The 20,889-nt window shown below is 36.0% G+C and overlaps 1 protein-coding gene and 3 non-coding genes across 4 annotated transcripts; all 4 read right to left on the bottom strand.

The window, feature by feature from the left end:
• Nucleotides 1-3,241: 3,241 nt before the first annotated feature.
• Nucleotides 3,242-3,333, bottom strand: trnai-uau. The gene is given in 2 exon segments: nt 3,242-3,277; nt 3,296-3,333. It is a non-coding gene; the product is annotated as a tRNA-Ile (tRNA).
• A 1,374-nt stretch (nt 3,334-4,707) lies between these two features.
• trnai-uau lies at nt 4,708-4,799 on the bottom strand. Its single transcript is given in 2 exon segments — nt 4,708-4,743; nt 4,762-4,799. It is a non-coding gene; the product is annotated as a tRNA-Ile (tRNA).
• Nucleotides 4,800-6,173: 1,374 nt separating this feature from the next.
• On the bottom strand, nt 6,174-6,265 carry trnai-uau. Its single transcript is given in 2 exon segments — nt 6,174-6,209; nt 6,228-6,265. It is a non-coding gene; the product is annotated as a tRNA-Ile (tRNA).
• A 3,631-nt stretch (nt 6,266-9,896) lies between these two features.
• On the bottom strand, nt 9,897-19,364 carry LOC119790219 (myelin and lymphocyte protein-like). Its single transcript, XM_038295663.1, has 4 exons — nt 19,013-19,364; nt 13,518-13,685; nt 13,300-13,422; nt 9,897-11,577 (listed from the first exon to the last, which is right to left on the bottom strand). The coding sequence occupies exons 1-4, from the start codon at nt 19,103-19,105 to the stop codon at nt 11,503-11,505; spliced, it is 459 nt and encodes a 152-aa protein (XP_038151591.1). The 5' UTR covers nt 19,106-19,364; the 3' UTR covers nt 9,897-11,502.
• Nucleotides 19,365-20,889: the final 1,525 nt, after the last annotated feature.

Here is a 20,889-nt window from a genome sequence, read left to right as displayed (position 1 = left end):
CTTGTTTATACCCCCCACACACACACACACCTTTAATCAGAGCTTCTTCCGCAGCTGCCAGTAAGTTTTATTGCGAATTACAGTTGATATTTAAGTGTTAGTGGTTAGGGACCGGTTTGGGATTCAACCATATAGTCCCTATACAAATACACTATATTGCCAAAAGTATTTGCTCACCCATCCAAATTATTGGAATCAGGTGTTCCAATCACTTCCATGGCCACAGGTGTATAAATTCAAGCACCTAGGCATGCAGACTGTTTTTACAAACATTTGTGAAAGAATGGGTCGCTCTCAGGAGCTCAGTGAATTCCAGCGTGGAACTGTGATAGGATGCCACCTGTGCAACAAATCCAGTCGTGAAATTTCCTCGCTCCTAAATATTCCACAGTCAACTGTCAGCTGTATTATAAGAAAATGGAAGTGTTTGGGAACGACAGCAACTCAGCCACGAAGTGGTAGGCCACGTAAACTGACGGAGCGGGGTCAGCGGATGCTGAAGCGCATAGTGCGAAGAGGTCGCCAACTTTCTGCAGAGTCAATCACTACAGACCTCCAAACTTCATGTGGCCTTCAGATTAGCTCAAGAACAGTGCGCAGAGAGCTTCATGGAATGGGTTTCCATGGTCGAGCAGCTGCATCCAAGCCATACATCACCAAGTGCAATGCAAAGCGTCGGATGCGGTGGTGTAAAGCACGCCGCCACTGGACTCTAGAGCAGTGGAGACGCGTTCTCTGGAGTGACGAATCGCGCTTCTCCATCTGGCAATCTGATGGACGGGTCTGGGTTTGGCGGTTGCCAGGAGAACGGTACTTGTCTGACTGCATTGTGCCAAGTGTAAAGTTTGGTGGAGGGGGGATTATGGTGTGGGGTTGTTTTTCAGGAGCTGGGCTTGGCCCCTTAGTTCCAGTGAAAGGAACTCTGAATGCTTCAGCATACCAAGACATTTTGGACAATTCCATGCTCCCAACTTTGTGGGAACAGTTTGGAGCTGGCCCCTTCCTCTTCCAACATGACTGTGCACCAGTGCACAAAGCAAGGTCCATAAAGACATGGATGACAGAGTCTGGTGTGGATGAACTTGACTGGCCTGCACAGAGTCCTGACCTCAACCCGATAGAACACCTTTGGGATGAATTAGAGCGGAGACTGAGAGCCAGGCCTTCTCGTCCAACATCAGTGTGCGACCTCACAAATGCGCTTCTGGAAGAATGGTCCAAAATTCCCATAAACACACTCCTAAACCTTGTGGACAGCCTTCCCAGAAGAGTTGAAGCTGTTCTAGCTGCAAAGGGTGGACCGACGTCATATTGAACCCTATGGATTAGGAACGGGATGTCACTTAAGCTCATATGTGAGTCAAGGCAGGTGAGCAAATACTTTTGGCAATATAGTGTATATCCTAGAATGTTTCGCAAGGGCTCTCCGAAAATAATCACAGAATTTGTTTTGTGAGAACGAAAGAACAAACATGGCACAGGCACTGTGCAGGGAACCAGACTCCCATGACCAACAGGGAGCGAAAAGTAGAGATCATCTGTCCAAGCGCTCAGTTAACTGAGTTCATTGTAAAGTCTACAATCTTTCTAGTCAGCACTCTATGTAGTGATTGAGAGTTTAGGTGTTAGGGCAGCTGTTCGGACATAGCCAAAATCCATCTATCTTCTGTTTCAGTCCTTTTCAGGGTCGCAGTGGAGCCAATGCTGATCTCCAGCAGTCTACGGGCAAGAAGCGGGGTACACCCTGGACAGGTCGCCAGTCTGTCACAGATAGCCAACATCTTAAAAACCAAATCAGCACAGACAATAGTTTTACCTGCACAAATCAAGTAGCACTGAAAAACTATAATTTTTCTTCAAAAGGGAGCTTAATGGGGAATGGATGAACTCTGGGTGACCTAACAAAATAGAAGCAGAGGAAATTTTTCAATATATGAGGGGACTAAAAGATAGGACTGGAGCAATGGAAGAAGGTCGTATGATCTGAGGAGACCAGATTAACCCTGTTCTAAAATGATTGGTAGATCAGCGAACAAAGAGAAGCAGAGGAAGCGATGCGCTCATTATACCTAGTGCCTACTTTAACAGCATGTGGGGGTATTGCTAGGATCTTGGGCTGCTACAGTTGATCAGGTGTAGGTTTACACCTGAACAGTATGTGCTCAAAGATAAGATCATCTCACATACCTGTATATACTAAATGACAAAGTCATTTTATCACTGGGTGTTTTTCCTCTCTTCTGACACAAGCATATTCCAAGATGACAATGCCAGGAGTTTTTGGGCTGGAAATGTCAATGAGTGGTTCAAGAAGCATTAGATATCATTATAATACATGGATTGGCCAGCACAGTGTTGTTAAATGAGGAAGTAATGTCCCCTAAAAAGGCGGTTGCGCCTTGGGGCTTCCCCACCGGTTCTTTTCCTGGGAGCAAGTTACTTACTACTCTTAACTCAAACTGTAAAACCATATAAAAAAGGAATATTAAAACAGGAGTAAAAAAGTAACAGAGTTTATTCCAGATCTGGTCGTTACAGGACAGAGAAAATGCTTGGAGCTTGCACAGCTGTGGGCTCAAAAAACACGTCCGCGAGCGTCCGGCAAAGATTGAGCCCCGAACAAGGTTATCTTCTCCTTCTTATAGCTCATGAGTCTATGTGTTGGATCATGTGGATGTTTAGTTGTCCGTATCCGAAACTGACACGCCATCCATGCCCTGACCTGTATGCATCTTGCCTCTATGCCCAAGATTACAGATACATCTCCTCTATCTGGCTGGCCTCAAGATTTGCCCATATCGTGTGTATCTTTAAAAGACAAGAAGGCTGTCCTATTTAGATGACCTCCCTACACAAAGTGACATCCGATATGTGAAGGAAGGCCATCTACTCTCACTATCTGGCTAACAAAGTAAAAATGCACATGATGTATAAAATAATAAACCTAACAGTGTCCAATCCTTAACCAAATAGAGAAACGTTGGTATTTGCAAGAAAATGGCTAGCACAGTCATCAGACACTACCATAATCACTGCAAGATCTTGGTGAAAAATTAAAACCACACTGGGTGTGAGACTGTAGATTCTTATGGAAACAATGCCTAGGGAAAGTTTGAAATCAAAGTTAATGGGAGTCCATCGATATCGTAATATGCAGACTTATTTTGTTTTTGCCATGTAGGCTCTGAACTAAGAGGTTCCCAAACATATGGCATAGTGATTCCTGCCAGAAGTAAAGGAGTGCTCCAGGTGAGGCTTGAACTCACAACCTCGGCATTGCTCAGTTGTACTGCCTTATAAGTACCGTGCGCTGACCGATTGCGCCACTGGAGCTGATGATAGAGTAATGTTAGTATGCAAATTTGTCAAACACAAAAGGTATATCTTATTTGATACAAGCAATACGAAATATATTTGCAGAAAAAAATGTAGTCTTTTATAGGGAATAAACCGAATGTTACAAGACAGACTTGTTTTTACCTACACTATTATATTTTCTGACCAAAAGGTCTTCTTCCACTTGTTTTTTAAATTAGTACGGCTAAACTAACAGTCTCTGTTTAGATCTATTTCCTGTTTCTTTGATTAACCTCTTTATCATGAGTTTGGGTGAACAGGGAGTTCTTGATTGGTTTAGAATTTGTGTAGATGTTTTAGGGTAAAGGGGGCGGTACACAAATGCAACATATAGACCGAAGGGTATGACTACTACTGCAATAAAGTTATTAAAAATTTTAAAATACCCATATCCTGTATTTTCAGTCCACATAGTTTAGCAATTTTAAATAGAACTGGAAAACACGGAACAAAGTAAAGCACAACAGAACCAAGACCATGACAGTTTCGGAAGATGGAGACGGAGAAAACCAAGACTTACCTCATCCTTGGTCCTACCTCAAATAATTTTTGGAAATAGTCAAAAAATTGAGCTTTCAATTCATATAGTGGCATTTGGTTGTTTTTTTTAAAGGTTACTTTATACTTTTATACTTTAAGTAGTTTTTGGAGCACATACTTTTTCACTTTCACTTGAGTAAAGAGGTCAAGTTATTACTTCAACTTTTACCAGAGTGTTTTTAAAGTGCAGTATCTATACTTCTACTTAAGTAACAAATGTGTGTACTTCTGACACCACTGCCTAGTGCCTACTTTAACAGCCTGTGGGGGTATTGCTATGATCTGGGGCTGCTGCAGTTGATCAGGTGTAGGTTTAGCAACAGTATGTGCTCAAAGATAAGATCATCTCATGAGCTGGATATACTAAATGACAAAGTCATTTCATCACTGGATGTTTTTCCTCCCTTTTGCCACAAGCATATTCCAAGATGACAATGCCAGGAACTTTTGGATTGGAAATGTCAATGAGTGGTTCAAGAAGCATTAGATATTATTAAGATACATGGATTGGCCAGCACAGTGTCCAATCCTTAACCAAATAGAGAAACGTTGGTATTTGCAAGAAAATGGCTAGCACAGTCATTAGACACTACCATAATCACTGCAAGATCTTGGTGAAAAATTAAAACCACACTGGGTGTGAGACTGTAGATTCTTATGGAAACAATGCCTTGGGAAAGTTTGAAATCAAAGTTAATGGGAGTCCATCGATATCGTAATATGCAGACTTATTTTGTTTTTGCCATGTAGGCTCTGAACTAAGAGGTTCCCAAACATATGGCATAGTGATTCCTGCCAGAAGTAAAGGAGTGCTCCAGGTGAGGCTTGAACTCACAACCTCGGCATTGCTCAGTTGTACTGCCTTATAAGTACCGTGCGCTGACCGATTGCGCCACTGGAGCTGATGATAGAGTAATGTTAGTATGCAAATTTGTCAAACACAAAAGGTATATCTTATTTGATACAAGCAATACGAAATATATTTGCAGAAAAAAATGTAGTCTTTTATAGGGAATAAACCGAATGTTACAAGACAGACTTGTTTTTACCTACACTATTATATTTTCTGACCAAAAGGTCTTCTTCCACTTGTTTTTTAAATTAGTACGGCTAAACTAACAGTCTCTGTTTAGATCTATTTCCTGTTTCTTTGATTAACCTCTTTATCATGAGTTTGGGTGAACAGGGAGTTCTTGATTGGTTTAGAATTTGTGTAGATGTTTTAGGGTAAAGGGGGCGGTACACAAATGCAACATATAGACCGAAGGGTATGACTACTACTGCAATAAAGTTATTAAAAATTTTAAAATACCCATATCCTGTATTTTCAGTCCACATAGTTTAGCAATTTTAAATAGAACTGGAAAACACGGAACAAAGTAAAGCACAACAGAACCAAGACCATGACAGTTTCGGAAGATGGAGACGGAGAAAACCAAGACTTACCTCATCCTTGGTCCTACCTCAAATAATTTTTGGAAATAGTCAAAAAATTGAGCTTTCAATTCATATAGTGGCATTTGGTTGTTTTTTTTAAAGGTTACTTTATACTTTTATACTTTAAGTAGTTTTTGGAGCACATACTTTTTCACTTTCACTTGAGTAAAGAGGTCAAGTTATTACTTCAACTTTTACCAGAGTGTTTTTAAAGTGCAGTATCTATACTTCTACTTAAGTAACAAATGTGTGTACTTCTGACACCACTGCCTAGTGCCTACTTTAACAGCCTGTGGGGGTATTGCTATGATCTGGGGCTGCTGCAGTTGATCAGGTGTAGGTTTAGCAACAGTATGTGCTCAAAGATAAGATCATCTCATGAGCTGGATATACTAAATGACAAAGTCATTTCATCACTGGATGTTTTTCCTCCCTTTTGCCACAAGCATATTCCAAGATGACAATGCCAGGAACTTTTGGATTGGAAATGTCAATGAGTGGTTCAAGAAGCATTAGATATTATTAAGATACATGGATTGGCCAGCACAGTGTCCAATCCTTAACCAAATAGAGAAACGTTGGTATTTGCAAGAAAATGGCTAGCACAGTCATTAGACACTACCATAATCACTGCAAGATCTTGGTGAAAAATTAAAACCACACTGGGTGTGAGACTGTAGATTCTTATGGAAACAATGCCTTGGGAAAGTTTGAAATCAAAGTTAATGGGAGTCCATCGATATCGTAATATGCAGACTTATTTTGTTTTTGCCATGTAGGCTCTGAACTAAGAGGTTCCCAAACATATGGCATAGTGATTCCTGCCAGAAGTAAAGGAGTGCTCCAGGTGAGGCTTGAACTCACAACCTCGGCATTGCTCAGTTGTACTGCCTTATAAGTACCGTGCGCTGACCGATTGCACCACTGGAGCTGATGATAGAGTAATGTTAGTATGCAAATTTGTCAAACACAAAAGGTATATCTTATTTGATACAAGCAATACGAAATATATTTGCAGAAAAAAATGTAGTCTTTTATAAGGAATAAACCGAATGTTACAAGACAGACTTGTTTTTACCTACACTATTATATTTTCTGACCAAAAGGTCTTCTTCCACTTGTTTTTTAAATTAGTACGGCTAAACTAACAGTCTCTGTTTAGATCTATTTCCTGTTTCTTTGATTAACCTCTTTATCATGAGTTTGGGTGAACAGGGAGTTCTTGATTGGTTTAGAATTTGTGTAGATGTTTTAGGGTAAAGGGGGCGGTACACAAATGCAACATATAGACCGAAGGGTATGACTACTACTGCAATAAAGTTATTAAAAATTTTAAAATACCCATATCCTGTATTTTCAGTCCACATAGTTTAGCAATTTTAAATAGAACTGGAAAACACGGAACAAAGTAAAGCACAACAGAACCAAGACCATGACAGTTTCGGAAGATGGAGACGGAGAAAACCAAGACTTACCTCATCCTTGGTCCTACCTCAAATAATTTTTGGAAATAGTCAAAAAATTGAGCTTTCAATTCATATAGTGGCATTTGGTTGTTTTTTTTAAAGGTTACTTTATACTTTTATACTTTAAGTAGTTTTTGGAGCACATACTTTTTCACTTTCACTTGAGTAAAGAGGTCAAGTTATTACTTCAACTTTTACCAGAGTGTTTTTAAAGTGCAGTATCTATACTTCTACTTAAGTAACAAATGTGTGTACTTCTGACACCACTGCCTAGTGCCTACTTTAACAGCCTGTGGGGGTATTGCTATGATCTGGGGCTGCTGCAGTTGATCAGGTGTAGGTTTAGCAACAGTATGTGCTCAAAGATAAGATCATCTCATGAGCTGGATATACTAAATGACAAAGTCATTTCATCACTGGATGTTTTTCCTCCCTTTTGCCACAAGCATATTCCAAGATGACAATGCCAGGAACTTTTGGATTGGAAATGTCAATGAGTGGTTCAAGAAGCATTAGATATTATTAAGATACATGGATTGGCCAGCACAGTGTCCAATCCTTAACCAAATAGAGAAACGTTGGTATTTGCAAGAAAATGGCTAGCACAGTCATTAGACACTACCATAATCACTGCAAGATCTTGGTGAAAAATTAAAACCACACTGGGTGTGAGACTGTAGATTCTTATGGAAACAATGCCTTGGGAAAGTTTGAAATCAAAGTTAATGGGAGTCCATCGATATCGTAATATGCAGACTTATTTTGTTTTTGCCATGTAGGCTCTGAACTAGGGTTGGGAATTGAAAAGATTTTCACGATTCCGATTCCCTTTTCGATTCTATGAAACGATTCGATTCTTTATCGATTCTTTTTTCGATTCCAATTTGGGGGGAAAAGGAGAACAAACAGTTTGATTATCAGAATCAACTTTGTTTACTTAACTATTGCACAATCTTACAAACTCAACAAGATCAAGATGTCCACAGGAAATTTGAAACTGGAGTAACATCTGTGTTTAAATGAAAAATAAATATACAAGAACAAACTTAATAACCAACAATGTCTAATAACAAATGATGGGATAATAACCTATTTTAAATAACAAAAAATACTAATTATAAAACAGTAGTAGGGAAAATTAACAGTTATTTTGCAGAAAGATGAGCATATCTGCTTTTTCTGGAAGGATACAGGATCTTTCAGGGCTTATGGTGTCTCCAGCCGTGGAGAACACCCTCTCAGATGGGGTGGAGGAAGCCTGCACACAGAGGTAGTTTTCAGCCAGTCAGATAGCAAGGGCAGCACATCTTGCTTGTTCCACCACCACAGTGTGGCGCTATCCCTGCAGGGGATGGAGGGCAAGCTTTTATAGAGCTGGATTTCCTGATCTACCCTCTGGGCTAAGGAAAGACGGGGCTTTGATTCACAAAGTGACCGCAGCTCGTTGTCTTCCTCCTCGAATAGTTCTTCCAACTTGCGTAACTTGCGTAACTTGCGTAACTTACGTAACTTACGTAAAAAACGTGACGTAAGTCGTGCTCCCCAGAGCCGGCGCTCTAGGCTCTGGTGCTGCGGGAATCGAAAAAAGAATCGTTCTGCCAAACGATGCCATGGAATCGGAAAATACAGAACCGGTTCTTAACAGGAACCGGTTTTCGATTCCCATCCCTACTCTGAACTAAGAGGTTCCCAAACATATGGCATAGTGATTCCTGCCAGAAGTAAAGGAGTGCTCCAGGTGAGGCTTGAACTCACAACCTCGGCATTGCTCAGTTGTACTGCCTTATAAGTACCGTGCGCTTACCGATTGCACCACTGATGATAGAGTAATGTTAATATGCAAGTTTGTCAAACACAAAAGGTATATCTTATTTGATACAAGTAATACGAAATATATTTGCAGAAAAAAATGTAGTCTTTTATAGGGAATAAACCGAATGTTACAAGACAGACTTGTTTTTACCTACATTATTATATTTTCTGACCAAAAGGTCTTCTTCCACTTGTTTTTTAAATTAGTACGGCTAAACTAACAGTCTCTGTTTAGATCTATTTCCTGTTTCTTTGATTAACCTCTTTATCATGAGTTTGGGTGAACAGGGAGTTCTTGATTGGTTTAGAATTTGTGTAGATGTTTTAGGGTAAAGGGGGCAGTACACAAATGCAACATATAGACTGAAGGGTATGGCTACTACTGCAATAAAGTTATAAAAAATTTTAAAATACCCATATCCTGTATTCTCAGTCCACATAGTCTAGATATTTTAAATAGAACTGGAAAACATGGAACAAAGTAAAGCACAACCGAAATGGTGTGTAGCTGACCCAGACCTTAAGTGAGGGTTTAACCTAGCCTTTTTATTGATGTGAAGAAAACGTTAATGTGTCTTATGGTTAATGATACAGTCGTCTATACGTATCTCTCTTTAGATACTGATAGAAAAACAATCGATAAATGTTCTTTAAAGATACTTCTTCTGGACAATATTACAAAATGTGCACAAGTATTTATGATAAACAGTTTTTATTCATGCTTGAGAATCAAAACAGCCAATAAAAGAAAATATGTACATGGTTTGAGTTTAAAACATTGCAAAAGTAGCAAGGATTTAGCTGCTATTCAGAATTCTATGAAATTATAATATAAACCTCCTTAGGCTCAGTGTAATCAGGACATGTTTCTGCTCACTATGTATTAAACAACACATAAAAGTCAGAAGCCAGACTAGCCTACTTTATATCATCATTTTGTTTTAAAAATGCATGTCTGTGCACAGAACTTTGCAATGTCAAATTTGCAACGTTCTCCTTGTAGCTGTCTACAGCCTAAACATTGGATAAAGGGAAATAAACAAAATCTTCAAATCCAACAATATCAAATCTGTATTGCTTAAAATTTAAACTCTATAGTAAAAATTTGTATCGCTAATTTATTTTTTGATTTGTACCTCGACCGTTGCCCGAATGTGATATAAACACATTCACATGACCATCTGAAAAGCCAAGGGGACTTTGGGAATATAAACATGGAAACAAATAGCTTCTAAAGCAACTGTGCATTTAGGCCTTAAGAAATTTTATTTAATTTAAATTAAAAAATTTTAATTGTATTTTATTTTAATTAGATAATAGTAAATCCTTTCTATATTAACATCAATTTACAATGATTAATTATAACAAAATATACTCTGACTTATGCCTGTTTAGATAGTTATAAAATATCCTATTTGTTTTTTATTGTGAAGAGCATATTAAAAAACAAACAACTATGTTGTATTAGATTTATCTGAGAAATTAGATCTTAAATTGATGTCACCTCTGAGTTGACAACATTTGAGGCTCTATTCAGCTTGTTTGCAAATTGATTCAGTGCTACCTACAACTAGAAATGCTTCCTAAGAACAATTACGTATCTTCTGTTTTAAATTAAATTCATAAGGCAACATGTTTATTATTTTTATGTTTATTAATAAGATACCAACTTTTAAAAGCAACATCGATTTCTTGGACTTCTCTAGTTGGAATGTGTTCCTAATGAATCATCTTTTATTTTTACCAACATATTCATATTGACAGAAAGTTATTTTAATGTTTTTGAAGGGGGCCTTTGAGGCTACTGACTTGAAACTGACTTGAAGGAGGCTTTCATTTCTAAACACTTGGAGTTTATTCATTAAATTGTTGAAATACAATTGGAAAGATGCAATAAGTTTAACAGCAGATTATTTTGAATCCTCTAATACCATAGAAAAATCATTGTTAATTGAAAGCCTTATAAATTAATTCAGCATAGTATTTCTAATAAAATATAAATATTTATTTTTTATTATCAAAATCGGTGCTCATTTTGGTTTATTTCTATTATGTTTTAGATACCTGACCCTGTAATTTTCTGGTTTATTGCATATTATTTTATATCTAAATGTGACACTTAAATAAATTATGTCAGCTTAAGGCACATAAGATTAGAATGCACTGACATAAACTGGACTGATTTGACTTACATTTGGACCAAATTAGATTCTACCGTATGTAATTGGATGTAAATAAAGACTTGTGTAGAATATAACCTGGCTCTAGTTGTTATGGGTTTTATGTTATTTATAAACTCAATGAAATATATCTTTCATTTTCATTTAGTTAAACTTTAACTTGTAACTCTTAACCCAGTAACTCATTTGTAATTCAAATCCTATCTAAAAATACCAATAATTTCACTTAGCAGCTAATATAAAAGAGACAATTAAGATAGTGTTTTTCATTTCAATCAACTATAATTACCTTAGAAACCAGTAAAAACAGCATAAATTCCTTGACATGTAGAAAAAAAATCATATACTTAATGATCAAGACACCTATATTCTAATTTGATTTTCCAAGATAAAATAATATTTTTCTCTTCCAAACTGACCTGTTATTCAAGTTTTCTTAAACTATACACATTATTTTTCTGGCCACATACAACAATACATGTCTACATTAAAAGTCTGTTTGGTGCAGAAAGCCTCAACCCAAAATCCTATGTAACAATAGATTTGGGATCAAAAGCTGAATGGGAGCTGATGAAATAGTTGCTAACAGCATTTTAAATGAGAAATGACTATATAGTAGGAATCACTAGGTTTCTGTGGAAATCTAAAGTTGTACAAAGATGCCAATAATGATGCTGCTCTGTTCTTCTTGCAGGTTTGGCCTTTTCTCCTCAAAAGTGTTTCCATCGGATGGCAGAGAGAATGGCGTGGATAAAGTAGAGGAATGTGGCAGCAAAGGCAAACACCTTCAAAAGGAAAGAAAGCATGAATCCTAAACATTTTATCATTAACAACTGTCTGGGTTAGGTGGAATAATTTTACTTAAAATTACTTAAATGTTAGTATAGAAAAAAAAGCAGAAATGTAATCTTTAACACATAACATATGACAATATCATCCATGCAATCACAAAACATGTTTAAGATGCACTGATTTACATAAACCAACTGAATTATGCTCTGCATGCAGAGTTTTGAGAAAGAGAGGCAAATAAAAACCCAGATAGCTGCATTAAGGATTGTTAGCCTGTTCTGCATACCTAGAACCAGAACTAAACATGGAGAAGCAGCACATCCATTTTTCTCTATGATTTCTCAGAAAAGGAGCAAAATCAACTGTCCCATCAAATGTGGGTCAACCAGTTCTTCAAAAAGTAAAGCAGGCCCAGTACTGCCATGTTTACATGTCAGTATTGTGTTCATTTTATTAAATGCAGTATTGATTTATTATTAAATTAGGAACACATTCATTCCAAGACGTCCTCATAAATGTCTTCCTAAACGTTTTTAAATTAAGTTGTTTCATTTTAGAAGATCTGATATTTTGGGTCAGCAGACCTTTGAGCAATGGAGGTCATTTTTGCTGAATGATAAACATTAATATTCACTGACTTTATTGGTAAGTTGACTTGCTCTTTCTAGCTTCCTGGATGAGTCAGTGATATGATCTTGGTTTCATGGCCACTCTAAGAAGTTTAAGCAGTATCTCATATTTTCCATGTTGAAAAAGTTTCACATACTTTTATATTGGGCTTGGTTGTTTTAGATAGTTATTTACCTTAGTAAGAGAAATAATAAACAAAAAATGCATTTGTTTCTAATGTCTGTCTGATATTTTGTTTCATATATTAAAAAAAAAAGAATTCCGACAAAAGAATAGTATTCTGATGCATATTTTTTACGAGAACATCGACACACAGACGTTTGAATATTTTTCTCACTTCTTATCTACTTCTAATCATTCAATTAGAATGCCATCAAATGTTTTTGTATTAATATCCTTTTACTATTTCAAGATGTAATACAGTCATTTGTATTATGAATCCCTAATAAGGTGACTCAAAAAATGCAAGTGGGTATATTATCAGTGAAACTTTTATAACCATGAAAAACATGTGTGAAAAACAAGTGAAACAGGCAACAGATCAGTTAAAGAAATAACTAACTCTGATGAGCTTCACTGCCATAAAGCCAGTAGAAGCTTGTCCATCTACTACTTTAAATGGTGTAAATAGATACTGGCAGGGAATTTATCATTAAACATTGTTAAAATTGATTAAAAAAGAAGGAAAGGCCTGAATGATGAGAAAAAAGCATAAAGATAAATAATGTCTGTGTTTTTTCAATTTGAATTGATAATCAAATATTAGTCAGCTCAGAAAAATATTCATTATAAAGATATATATTCCCTGTCTTGCATAGCTTAAATTGAAATGCTAAAGGCTCATAGTCTAAAATACAAGTTTAATTCAGCTTTATCTATTGGTCTTATTGGTCTACATGAGGAAAAGTCTTTTAAAATGCCTCCATGTTTTTTTTTTTTTTGCATAATTCAAACAGGATCAGAAATAAAATAGTGTTATAAGGGAATAAATAAGTTTATAGTCAGAAAATTCTTTACACAACAATTCAGGGAAATTGGGGAGATGATGTGAACCCTTTCAAATTAAGAAAAAATCTAAATCTCACCACTGCTGAGATATAAATCCGGTAGAGCCGTAGATCACCACCTTTACTAAGCATAGTAATGAAAGCCAAAGTAACTCCTGCACTGAGGTAGAAGATTACTGCCAGTCCATGGTAGACAAAGTCCTGCATGTACAAAAAAGGAAATACACACATATTACCATACGTTTTTCTTCCTACCATCTTATTTATTTATCTTTTTAAATTCACATTGTTCTTACAGCAGCAGCCCAGCCAGAACTGCTCTTGTGACAGCCAGCAGCAAACAAGATCATCCACAGGAAGGTCATGACGAAGCAGAAGATGGAGACGAACATCACCCATCCCAAAGGGTTTGGTGGGGTCACATGGGTGGATGCCACCAGAATCCAAACCAAGCCTCCAAAGATCTGGACAGAGCGTGTTAGGAGAAAGTCTTAACATTGTTAGAGTGACCCTGATAATCTACCATTGTTTTCCTTTAAGAATAAACTGACATTCAGTATATTTTTTTCTGATTTCTATGCAATAATTAAATGAATAATTAAAAAGATGAATTTGAACCATTGTTTCAATACTAGATTAGTCATAAGTCAACCATCTTCAGTCAAAGAAAAATAGAAAAAAAAGGTGAAAAGTTTTCTTGGGTCCACAGCGACTATATATTAATGCTAAATGTTAAACATTAACCACCCAAATGTTTAGTTAAAAATAATCTTAGTTCAAATTTTCTAGATTCTGGTTTAAAGAAAACATATTTCCCTATAGTCCTCAACAGATTTCTCTCCTGATCTTGAATACAATCGGGACCTGAGTTTGTTTTAATGTGTTGATTTGCACAAACTTGGACTTAAATCATAGACCTGAGAATTAAGATGTTAAAGTTGCAATGATGACAGAGTGTTAGTGAAGGCCTGCTTAAAGGTATAGTGGAGGTTTTTTTTTTTATTTATAAAAAAAAATGCACATGCACAACCCTTTACCCGCTCACGAGAGGCCTGTTAAACACGTGAGCCCATTTCTCCTCGTGTACGCTCTGTTTAAAAGTTGCTGTTTGCATCGCTCATAAAAGCTTACTTTCCGAAAGAAGATGTGCAATTCTTATACTTTGTCAGACTCACCACCGGTAAGTGAAAATGGGGCTGAGCACGTAGGACGGACTTATGTACGGTAAACATATTACCAAAATGACAATTAGGAGCACCACTTATTTTGGTGATCCACCCAGAAAAAGAACATCCTCCACTATACCTTTAATCAATTCCAAATGCATTTTTTACATTAGAGAAAGATGTGGTTTTGAAACACCAACCCGTTTCACATTTTGTCTCATCTGAATCTGTTCTGTCTGTAAAAGAAGGAAATTGGTCGAGGAACAACAAAGAAACACCAAGGTTCAAGGAAGCTGCTTGAACACCAGCGTATTTGTCAAATGCAAAGAGAAAATAGCATCAAATTTACTCAGGAAGAAGGAACATTTACTTGTCTTCTGAATACAAGGTGATGTTTTCAAACCCAGGACTATGATAACAGCAGTCAATCATTGTAAAAGTAGAATCATGCTAAGCTTTTCTTTGTGGCCAGTAGAATTAATAGATTAAACACAGTGGGTTTATTAATAGAGGTCAAGGTCAATCTTCAAATCTTTCAATCTCACAGCATTTAATCAGATAGATGCTTTAAACTTGGACTCATTATATCAACCCAATGATATAATGCAGATCCAACTTAAATTTATTGCTTTAATTGGTAACAAGTAATTCAATCAAGTCGATCCAGAGGAATTTATCAAGTTTATAAGTTGAAAACTTAAATGTTTTAAGTTTGGCAAACTTAATTCAACTACTTGTAACCAATTAAAGCAATTTTTTTGAAGTTGGAGATGCATTTATTTTGTTAGAATATCGGTGTAGCCTCATTCCAGCTGTAAATTTGTGAAATGAACTTTAAATTTTTTTTAATAAATTGCAGTTAAAGGTTTTTCCAAATATAGTCTCGTTGCAACCTATAAAGAGAATTTTAACCAAATACCCCACATGGGAGGGTTTATGTTTATGCTTGTGCAGTGCATGAGTCATGTTGACTTTGTTAGAATTGTAGATCATTCATTAAAATTAAGTTAACTCATCCCATAGATTATTGTCTTCATAATCTTATTCTGTAATTTGCTTTTATAACAATTCCTCCTTGAAAACTGAATATTAAATTTATACTAGAAGCCAAAATTAATTGGTCCATTACAAGAATTAACCTACTTCATAGAGGTGAAACAGAAAATATTTAAAAAGTCTATAGAAGCTTTACATACTGGGTGAAAATTGTTGAGACATAGTTTGCAAATAGCAAGTCATCCACCTCAGAGACAATCCCTCTCTGAGTGTTGACTAAACAAACAGTTGCCTTTCTTTGAATGTGGGAGGTTTTAATTGCTAAGTCACCATATGATACTGTTGACTAAACTCACTGGAATTTTCATAGAACCTATGCTACAACTCAGTGGTCACAGCAAAGACTGTTTAGAAAGAAAGGGCGTGAATAGTTCGTAAAACCATGTTCCAGTTTATCCAAGGAGTTAAACCAAAGGAATCCATTTATTTCAATAAGAATCAATCAAGCAAATTATTTTGGGTAAATTTACTGTAACACATCTTTTATGTTTTATTCCTGAAATAAAAAAATCTATGACATTTTTTTTCTGTACCAGCCTTTTTGCATTTTTTCTTTAGAAATGTTGCATTTTTACCATAATCTTAACATTATAAAAATGGTAAACTTGTAATTTCTCAAATTATATACAAAAAAGACTTTTTTAAACGTTTTTTTTCTTTAACCTTGTTAAAGTGTAAATATTGATATTATTTGTTATTAAATATCAATTGTTTTAACATTCATTTAAGTTTCCTCTAAGAATAAAATTGCCTTGTATTTCCCCCTTTTGCTCAAAAATATCAAATTAAGCTGGGCAGACACTGTGCAACATTTTGAGTCTTTGTACTCAGCTACAGCTAAAACTGTATGATGAAACTGCAGGGTTTAAAAGTTCTCAGTTCACAGACATATGTTCTTACACTGTATGGCCCCATGCTCTGATGCGATCTACCTGCTCACACTGTATGTCCAAAAAACCCAAAATCTTTCTCCAAAAAAATATTCTCACACGACTGTAGAATTGGCCCAAAAGGGGCAAAAACTCGTAGCGTATGCCTGGCTTTAGTTTTCTGCAGCTTTAAATCCACCTGCAATCGTGTCATAAAGAATTAATTAAACTAATGAATGTCTCACAATAAAAAGTAGATTTTTTAAATGACAGTCTCTCCGTCTGACCTTAATGGTTTTTAGCCAACTGAACTTCTTTTTGGTTTTGTCATAAAAAAATACTTATCATGCCAAACAATGAAACAGTATATTCATACTGGGCTATGAAAAAGACGCCATTGTTAAGTACAGGGAACTGCAGAAATGACAATGTACTGCAGACACGATATTGTGTATTTTCACTGTGGAAAATCTTCTTTGTCATGTAAGAAATTAGTCTGCTATTGAGTCTTGCTAAGCTATCTCAAAGGGATTGGCCCGCACTATGTCTGACAAAACAAACACATAGGCAGTTTAATAGTTAATTCAGATAACAAACAGATCTCTCATTTTTGTATTGAAGTACCATTCACACCCATACTGTAAAAGCCCCACACCTCCTAAAACAGGTAACAGAGGCAAAGTGTGTTGATCACGTCCATGTATAGCCCAGCTAATGTGATCTAACAAGTGTTTGAGTTTAGGTCAGGACTCTAGGCATGCCATTCCCTCTTCTGGACTCCTAGGTTCTATATACTCTGATAAAACCCTGCTTTGTATGTGTGACTGTTGAATATAGAAACTGAGGATATGGAATTGCCCGTTTGTAGAATGTCATATTGAGTGAGATGTTGCACCACGGCATCTCAGTTCATCAAAACCTGTTTCTAATTGGCAGAGAACTGAGCACTTTGGGTGTGACTCTTATAATCGGCTCTGCTGCTCAAACCCATTTGCATGCATTTTCCTATAAAATGTGGAAGAATTAAATAAATAGATTACAAGGATTTCCACGGACATGAGTTGGATTGCAATGCATTCTCTCACTTTTGGTTTTGTTTATTTTAAAATGCTTATATACAATTACTTCTAGAACAAAAGCACAATTGTCATGACCTGCATATTTAAAGCCCAGAAGTTGTGTTCTGACTTTTTGGTCAGAATATTGGACCAAGGTTATCAGTAGGCCCAACGATTCTGTCCAAAATCATCAATTATTAAAAGCATTTATATAAACATTTTCAGAATACTTTGCTTCAAAAAACTCAATACACATTTGATAAGTAAGGTGGTTAATACAGTGCAACTGTCTCCATATACCCACAAAAAATGTTGGTACATTGAATTACTTAAAATATAAAAGACAAAGGGAAGAATAATGAGCCTAAAAGAAATTTAAAAGTACAGAGAGCTGCTGTAATGCATTGTTGCACATTACCCTTCATGATTCTGTACCAGTCTCTCTCATTGTATCTTCTTTATTTGTTCAAATAACCCCTTTTGGAGAAATGTAAAATTTTTTTTTTTTTTGCTAGTTACTAGATGTTCTATAATTGAATTTTCTGCATTCATGTTTAATGTTGTGTATGTAGTCTTTTGTATTAAGCGTTAAACCCCTTATGCCAAACAATGAAAAGAACATTATTCATTTCTTTAAACCTTATTAAGGTAACCGAAATGTCTGTCAGTTAATAAAACAAGGAAAACGCTGCTTTCCTTCTTACATATAGGATGAGTTAGGAACCCATTGTGACACTGAAATAATAAGAATGAGTGGACCTAATGGGTTTCCATTATTATTAGGAATGCGTGAGGAAAGAATTATATAATTGAATTATACACTAATTAATATGGATGGAATTTCCTAAACTTACTTTTGCAATTAGTTATTGTATTAATTGAAAGACAATTCTTCAAAGTGTCCTATTAACTCTCTACTTTAGTTTCAGATGTTTCTTTTTTTTTTTTTTACATTTTCTTCTTAATTCTGACAAAGCATCTTTATATTTGAAGAGAGTATCTCTTCTGCAGCAGGTACTTTTCCAGGCCTTATAAAAGATTTTTCTGTTTATTTACTTTTGTCTTTTTTTCAGTGAGACAGAGGGTTGACCGTATTATTGGATCGGTAACAGAGACACAATATGACTGAAATATGAGACGTAAAATGATGTAGGCACTCCTCCCACATTAGAAATGATTCATTATGCTTAATTTCTCTAAAAAGAAAACACTTTTAATTGAAGGGCTCAGCCTTTATTTAAAATACTATACACCAAATTGTCACTTAAAAAAATATATACATTTAAAAACAACTATCTGCATCTTTATACTCTATTTTTGAGTATGGGATTTTAGATTCTTTTGTTCAAATTGTATTCAAATATTTGTCTCATTACCCTTCTTAAAAAACTTATCTTAATTGATGTTCAATCAAATAGTTATCAGAAAAGAAAAAAAAAGTCTCGTTTGTTTGCCATTTGGACTAAAAAACTAAAATCCTAAAAAAAACAATTCTTACAAAAAAGTAGCATTACTGTTGTATTTATTGGAATATTGTCAATGGATTTTAAATATCTTAACCAATAAATTGTGAAACAGAATACAAAAGGGAGCAAATCGCCACATAGCCTACTTAGAAAAGAAGGAATCATTTTCCTCTTACCAGTTCAGGCAGATAAAAAATATCTGGGAATGTGGTGCATATTCCCATTCCACTGGGCAGGGTCCCCATAGACTGTGCTGTGGTGGCAGCCATCTCACCCTGTTTCTTCGTCCAACGCTAAGTCAACAGCAAACGAACAACCGCCCCGGTCTCCTCTGAACTAACGGAGTAACAGCAGGTGTAACTGAGCCTTATACCTAAGCCAGGTTTAGCAGACAAACCCGTTCTGCTATTGTGTGTATGTGTGTGGGTGTGTGTGTGGGATCCCTTCCCGCAACAGCTCCTCGTTGTGGGGCGAATCCAGGCACGCCCTCCTTACAAGCATCCAGCCCGCTTGGTGGTTTAACAAGAGCTGATGGTCTGTGACAGGCTTCTGAAACAACTACAGGAAGAATTTAGTAACCTGAGGCATGCAGTGATCCTATAAGATATGGTTGCTGCTGTTGTTGAATAACGAAACAGCTCAGTACTTTGTCAGGTAACACTGACACCGTGGCCCTACTGGTCCCTGTGGCCTTTATTTGTATTGCACACACTCACTTTAAAATAAGTTTTCATTCAAAATAAAAGAGCTTTCTGTGAGTGAACACATTTATGCATTAACCTCTCAAACAAAAGGCTTTTTGGTCATGACTCAAAAGATTTGTATGTCGACAATGAATCATAAGATTGTACCCTATGTAATAATCCACAGCAAATGTGTTGGTAAAGCTCTTAAGTCTCTCAGCCTTGTTTGCGTTTGATAACTTGTCAGCCATGTAAAACCTGGATTGCTTTTCAAAGCTAGGCTAACTGATCAGAGAAGGAAAATGTAACATCGTTCTTTTATGGGTTCAGACCCAATCCTTTCTGTCACTCTGACACAGTGATATGCTAAAGTTAATGCCTCTATCATAGTCAATTAATCCGATCTGCTGTTTTGTATTATTTTCTCTCTTTTCATGCAGTCTTTCCTGTCTATTTCTCTTTCTCCCTTTAGTTCTTATCCCACCTTTCTTTTTTTTTTACCTCCTTGCCCAATGTTTATGATTTTACTCCCTAAATAATTTTAAATAAATTTATACAAGTACCAAGAAGAACCTTATGGCAACAGTCATAAGGGTCTGCTTGTAAAAGCAATGGTGTCTGACTATTATTTAAAAAAACAATTACTGAAAGTAAACTTAAGTAATCAAAAGTATAAATCAATTTTTTTTAAATCAATCCATTGCTGTATAATTTTCAGAGTAAGTTACAGAGCTGTGTAACTTTTAGAAACCATATAACGTGTTGACGAGTAGAACAACTATAAATTCTACACCACCTGTAAAGAACTTTAGCATAAAAAGGTCACAAAAAATAAGGACACCTATTTTGATTATTATGTTTTATTCAAAACCACACCAAAAAGAAAACATAAGAGTCTTGATTATCCTCACATTTCTCTATGGAATAGAGATTTAAGATTAAATCTTTTACCGCAAAGAAAAGCATCTCTGCTTTGAGAACTCATTGAGAATTTGGTCAAATGGCAACAACTCATGCCTACAAAAAATATCTGCTCTGACTTTTTCCCATTTGTGTAATGTCATTTCAACCTGAAAAACTCACAAAAATAATATTGAGATATTGAAACATATTGTATGACTTTGGTGCTCAGGCCTAGGTGGGGTACATTAACAATGAATTTTAATTTGATTATATGCATGTGCTGCTCAATGAGAACAGAGATGAAGCTCTGGGCCTGAAAATGGTGGCGGAACAGAGATGGGATGCAGATTGATGAAAGCTGGAATAAGGAACAGGTTCATATGAACCACCATAATGAGAAACCATGAAGCGACAGTGGAGAGAAAAAACTCCCCTTGTGAAGAAACCTCTTTCATAATTAGGCTCAA

This window comes from Cyprinodon tularosa, unplaced genomic scaffold, assembly GCF_016077235.1.
Source record: "Cyprinodon tularosa strain WSP-4 unplaced genomic scaffold, ASM1607723v1 ctg359, whole genome shotgun sequence".
Taxonomy (NCBI): domain Eukaryota; kingdom Metazoa; phylum Chordata; class Actinopteri; order Cyprinodontiformes; family Cyprinodontidae; genus Cyprinodon; species Cyprinodon tularosa.
This window is presented reverse-complemented; position numbering and strand designations above follow the sequence as displayed.